General features: G+C 31.6%; 1 protein-coding gene across 2 annotated transcripts; it reads right to left on the reverse strand.

Moving 5' to 3' along the window:
* Positions 1-310: 310 nt before the first annotated feature.
* LOC140884701 (uncharacterized) lies at positions 311-3,715 on the reverse strand. 2 transcript variants are annotated; one of them, XM_073291544.1, is made up of 5 exons: positions 3,503-3,547; positions 2,943-3,026; positions 1,875-1,979; positions 832-1,789; positions 311-723 (listed from the first exon to the last, which is right to left on the reverse strand). In XM_073291544.1, exons 2-5 carry the CDS (start codon positions 2,973-2,975, stop codon positions 509-511), a joined length of 1,311 nt encoding a protein of 436 aa, XP_073147645.1. In that variant the 5' UTR covers positions 2,976-3,026; positions 3,503-3,547; the 3' UTR covers positions 311-508. The 2 variants fall into 2 exon arrangements, with proteins under 2 accessions (XP_073147645.1, XP_073147644.1); XM_073291543.1 differs by lacking the exon at positions 2,943-3,026 and having other exon boundaries at positions 3,503-3,715.
* Positions 3,716-6,012: the final 2,297 nt, after the last annotated feature.

Below are 6,012 nucleotides of genomic sequence, written 5' to 3' on the forward strand. Positions count from 1 at the left end.
CATTATCTTATCCAAATATATTGATTTATTATCCTTATATTATGTATGTTTCACCATTTCATCCACAAGCCAAACGGTGCCTAGATATATTATATACCAGAGTGTAAATTTATAATAGCAATATTGACATTTTGCCGTCATAAACATTTATACTTTAAAACAGAGCTATTGGAAATTTAAAGGGTAAAAAAAATCTTTGAAGCCTAATGCAAGTTTTTAAAGTTGAGCTGCTAATTGCTATATATCACTCTGATAGTAATGTCAATAACTTTAAGACGTTCTAAGTAACATGTTCCATTCATATCTTTTAGAGAAGTGAAATTTCACTTACAGACAGTTGACAAAAATTGAGCTTCAGAAGGGACAATGGAAGACATACTTGTAAGCGACTATATATCCCTTGATCAAAAGATCCTAGCGTACAACAAAATGGTATGGATTTTAATTGGGTTGAATTAAAAGCCATCTACCCAAATGAAGTTCAGAATTTTACTGCTGCACCAGATTACTAATTAGAAGCTTCTTCTAATCGATCAAGAAACCGTTTTCGAGACGACATTTCTTGGAAAATAGAGCTGTTGTGAGTGCATGCTGCTTCAAACTTTGTCCACAGTTCCTTCTTTAAAGTGGTTTCCCCTGGTTGCTTTCCCATTCGGAAGATGCTCATGGGATCGTTTATCATTGGGGTGCTTTTGGTTATGTCAAATGTTATTAAACATGCACCTGCTATGAGGGTAACGGGCAAAAAAATTATCAAAGGAAAGTTTATATTCATGAATGAATTTTTGCGGTTCATAAAAAGATAAGTACGAAGGAAAAAAAATTTATGACCTTTCTGGTGGTAATCTTTCGTTGCTATCTGATGGTCGCCTTGATGAAAAGTTCCTTTCATGGCAGAAAAGTCAACCAGCTGATTGTGAACAGGGGAAGTTTCTTGCAGCAAGCATTGACCAGTTAGGGCGGCAGATAAAACATCATCATCAGAAGGCTCCATTATAGCACAGGTTTTTGGAGGCGAGACCATCCAATTTGGTGAATCTTCTACCAAATTTATTCGGCTTCCCAAATTATTTGCTAGATTTATTCCAAAAAGCTCAGGATACTTCAGAGCCAAGTCGTTTGAAGATTGACTATTGGAGGATTCAGAATCTTGGGACTCACTCGAATTTTGTACTTGGGCAGGGAAAGGAGTAGATATATGGACTCGCTGATTTTTCTTCTTGGAGAATTCAGATACTGGTTCGAGCAAGATGCAAGTTTTGGGGGGTGATATTTTTAGGCGTGGAGTGAGGGCAAAAATAGAGTGATTTGTTCCGGAAAATTTGGCCGGAGTAGGACACACAGTCTTGAGATTGCTGAATGCTTTAGTTGCTTCTATATCCAAAAACTTGTTTGAAGTTTGCGATGCCAAAGCAGATTCAGAAGGATTGCTGTGTAAGTTTCCGACAGATTTGAAAAGTGATACTGGATGGGCAATTTCAGTAGGTTTAGACTGTTCGAATGTGGGAACAGATAGTGCGTGACAATGTGAAGAAAAAGACTTTGTTTGAGGAAGTGGCGTGAGGAGAAACAGTTGCCTACCACCCTCTGTATTGCATTCAGCCCGCCACGACACCAAGGGAGATGGTGAGACAAGTGATTCCCACTTGGTTTGCTCTGGGCTTTCAGTGGAAGCATTTGTATCTTTTTCATGAACACAAACTTCAGTTCTTTCCATCGGCTGTTCGAGCTTAATCTCGGGACTTATAGAATGATGCGAAAATGCCTTGTGAAATCTAGTAACCCATATCTGCAAAATTACATTTCGAAACCTTAAAAAAACATAAAATGATGTTGAAGGTATCACAATATGAAAAAATCAATGAGAGGATCACCTTCAAGGAAGTTTGCATTTCAGACAGGAAATCTGCAAATAGTTTGATTTCTTTCCTCCCTTTCTTGCTCGTCAACTGGAGTGCTTGGACCACTAGTTCATCTATCTGCAATTCATACATCAACACACAAATAATGAAGTAAATGATATGATGTATCTAATAACACAGGTTGCCACATGCCAGAAATTGAAATTCCAGTTTTGGAAGGAGGAATTTCAGATTTAAAAAATTTAGATAAAGTGGTAATGCTGCATAATTCTAAAAATCTAAAATTGGTATAACTTTACACCAATTTTGAAGTATCCTACTGCAACAACATAAGAAACTTTGGTGCCACAAATTTTGGCTGCCAAAAGCCAGGATGATTATCTATTAAAGTTGCCACATTACAGACGAGAAAAAATAAAGAAGAAAAGAAAAAGAGAATTTTTTTTATATATATAAAAATAGTCTAGCTGTGATCCTCTTTTGACCAATTTCCAAAGAGACCCAAGAAGCAGTGAAATCCGCCTATATTACTAGACGGGTAACAACACCATCAAATATAAATTGTCAAAGTCAACAAAATTACATAAAGCTAATTCAATTTTAGAGAGTTCCACTTCCTCTTAAGAAGATATAAATGAAACAACATGAAACTACTGCACCAATGCAAACACAGGACACAGATCAAAACAGGGTGATGAATGCATGTTCCTTCTCAGGCATGCGTAATTCATACACACAAAATGATGCTAAGTGCTAAAAGCTAACAATCTTCAAGTCTACCAACTGAATATAAGAGAATTCAGTAAAAATTTTGCCTAGAAGAATATTTCTTTTGCATGCAGCATGTATGCACTTAAAAACCACTTCAATTTAGAAGGTATGTTTGAATTTAGTCAATAATTACAATACTCTAGCATGCAATCGTAATTGTTACGAATTGTTTCACTCTCATTGCATCCGCGGTTCGCCTCATCTTTCTCGCCCATTACTATTCGTTTGCTATCCAAACATGCATTGAAATTCAATTCTAGTGCACTTCAAATTTACTGCTCGTTTAAAGAATTCCAGATAATCCGCTACCTGTGGAATTCTGGGCCGGAAAAATGAGTTCATGAGCCACCTCAGACCGCCAGTCAAGAAAAAAAAACTATTTTAACCCTTTTACTGCAAAATTTAACCAAGTCTATGTTTTAAAAAAAACAAAAAAACCAATCAGGTGCAAATACAGTGACAACAAATACAGTAACAACACCACCCTCTAAATGTCTTATCGGTTATGTATTTTCATATTTCTATGTTAACTGTACAATTAGATCCATCGCTTTAAATGGCGGAACCACAAACAAATCTTCTTTACTATCGGCACCTTTGATTCAGAACAACTGCAATAAGTCCTGATATAGGCCCTTCCATCACAATTAAAAGAAATCGCTTTATAAACGGTACAACATTCAAAACTAAATGAACTCAGAATACTAAAAAATAGTCAACTTCATACTTAAAATCATCGAACAATTAACCAGTCAAGACTCATTCAACTCACAAAAAACCCTAGATCTCCAAAATACAACAAAGTAGTAATAATAACACAGTAAATCATAAGTTATTCGATCATATTCCACAAAGAATCGGTTCCATACCTGACGCACGAGTGCTGAGAGATCGGACTGCACGAGGAAGAGATGATCTAGCGAACCGTATTCCATAAGTTCATCAGTTTCTTGGTCGGTTTTTTGGGGGAAATTGGCTGGATTTTTAGTAGTTTTGGCATTCGAAATGTCTCGAAGTGGCTTCCTCATAGATATGGATCTCATCTTCGCTTTGTTTGCTTGCTGTTCTTGGGCATCGTATTGTGTGTGTGGGCAAACGGTAACTAATCTAATTTGAATTTCTCCATATTGGGGTTTGGTCTTCAAAATTGTAGGTACCGGGTTTTGTCTTAATTTTACGTAGTTATTTGCACCAAACACCCCTGTAAAATATTAATAATGTACGCTTTTTCTATGTGAAATTTTTATAGGCATATTCAATCATGACCTTTTAAAAAATTAGCACACGCGCCCCTTCAGATTGGGGATTGTTGCGCATGCACCCATCATGCGACTGAGCAAAGATTTTGATATTTTTTTTGCACCAAATACCCATGTGAAATATTAAAAATGCATATTTGACCCCTGTGAAAATAATTTTTAAATCTATACAACCCATAATACACAATTTTTAATAAAATCCAATTAAAAATATTTAGAAAAGATTTTTTGTTTTATTAATTTTTATTTTAAAATGTATTATCATTAATTAATTATTTTCTAAAAAATATTATTATTTTATCATGTTATCATTATTTTATTAAATTCACTTTGTATTTCCAACTTTTCCATTCAACATGCATTCATAAACAAGTATTTAAATAATTTCAAGTATCAAAATATTGAACTAAACTGATAAGTTCAAACATATTGTTTTTTCGATTTAAGACTATATATTATTGAACCAAAATTTAAATTTTTCGAGAATATGCATTGCACAATTTGTAATAAATAATAAAAAAATAACATGCTTATATAATTCTAAATCGAAAAAGTAACATTTATTAACTTATCATTTGGTTGAATATTTTGATATTTTTAGATATTTAAATCCTTATTTATGAATCATGTTTAATGAAAAAGTTGAAAACAATAAGTGATTTGATAAAATAATGATAACGAGATAAAGTAATAATTTTTTTAAAAAATAAATTAATTATAAATTATAAATTTAAAAATAGAAATAAATAAAATTAAAAATTTTTGGTACTTATCATTCACTTATCATTTTGATTTAATATTTTGGTACTTTTAGGTATTTAAATCTCGTTTATTAATGCATTTTTAATGAAGAAGTTGGAAACAATAAGAAAGTTTAATAAAAATAATGATAACAAGATAAAATAATAAGGTTCTGATTGGACATGTATTTTTAAAACATTTTTAGTGTTTTATAAGTGAAAAAATCTTAAAGTATGTGTTTGAATAAAATTTTGGTAAAATTTTTTTGAAAACTATTTTTTAAAAAGTGTTCTCCAAGTAAAGTTTTTGAAGAATACTTGAAAGGTGTTTTTAGATATATTTAGCAAGGAACTATGGAAGACAAAGATGAAAAACATGACTTTTGAAATATTAAAATGTTTTTATAAAATAGTTATCCAAACAAATATTTATTCTTAAAACAACTTTAAAAATATTTTATAAAAAGTTTTTAAAAAATACTTTTATAAAAAACGTTTTATAAATACATGTCCAAACGAAGCCTAATATTTTTTAGAAAATAATTATATAATCATAATAAATTTAAAATTAAAAATAAAATTAATAAACGAAAAATGTTTGCTAAAAATTTTATAATTAAATTTTAATAAAAATTGTGTATTATGGGTTGAATAGATTTAAAAATTATTTTCACAGGGGTCAAATATGCATTTTTAATATTTCACAGGGGTATTTGGTGCAAAAAAAAATCAAAATCTTAGTCCCGTCGCATGAAGGGCATGTGCGCAACAATCACTCATCTAAAGGGTCGAGTGTGCTAATTTTTTAAAAGGCCAGGGTTGAAGATGCCTATTAAAATTTCACAGGGAAGAAATATGCATTTTTAATATTTCACAGGGTGGTTGATGCAAATAACTCTAATTTTATCCACTAAAATAATTTTCATTCGATTTTAATAAATAAATTTTGTTCCACTTTTTTCAAATTCTTAATACGAAATCAAACCATTTTATTTCCCTTTTTTAGGTTGCATTTTGACTTCTGCAGTTTGCGAAATATATTTAATCATATATATATATATATATATATATATATATATATATATTACTAATTATTACTTTTTCTCATAATCAAAGAGCTTGTAATTTATCGTACAAGAAATACATTCGACATCCTTGTTTAAGTTCACTTCATCTCGTTAATGTTCCAAATAGAAACAAGTGCTTATAAAAAAAATTCGGAAACACACACCAATAATTGGTTCGATACTTAATCATGAAAATTTTAACCGACCAACAGCACACAATAGTCTTCAAACAAACCACTTGAAATAAGAGAAAACCAAAAACATGATGCCCACATGACATAGGCGAGTTGGTAAGGCCTGAGGTGACGTGGGA

The sequence above is a fragment of the Henckelia pumila genome, chromosome 2, assembly GCF_033568475.1.
Source record: "Henckelia pumila isolate YLH828 chromosome 2, ASM3356847v2, whole genome shotgun sequence".
Lineage (NCBI taxonomy): Eukaryota > Viridiplantae > Streptophyta > Magnoliopsida > Lamiales > Gesneriaceae > Henckelia > Henckelia pumila.

Bases quoted from the DNA above. Each gene is read 5' to 3' on its own strand.
- LOC140884701 (XM_073291543.1), bottom strand. From the start codon at position 3,676: ATGAGATCCATATCTATGAGGAAGCCACTTCGAGACATTTCGAATGCC. The intron at 1,790-1,874 runs GTGATCCTCTCA...GTAATTTTGCAG, and splicing joins AAATGCAAACTTCCTTGAAG to ATATGGGTTACTAGATTTCA. The intron at 724-831 runs GTCATAAATTTT...CCCTCATAGCAG, and splicing joins GAAAGATTACCACCAGAAAG to GTGCATGTTTAATAACATTT.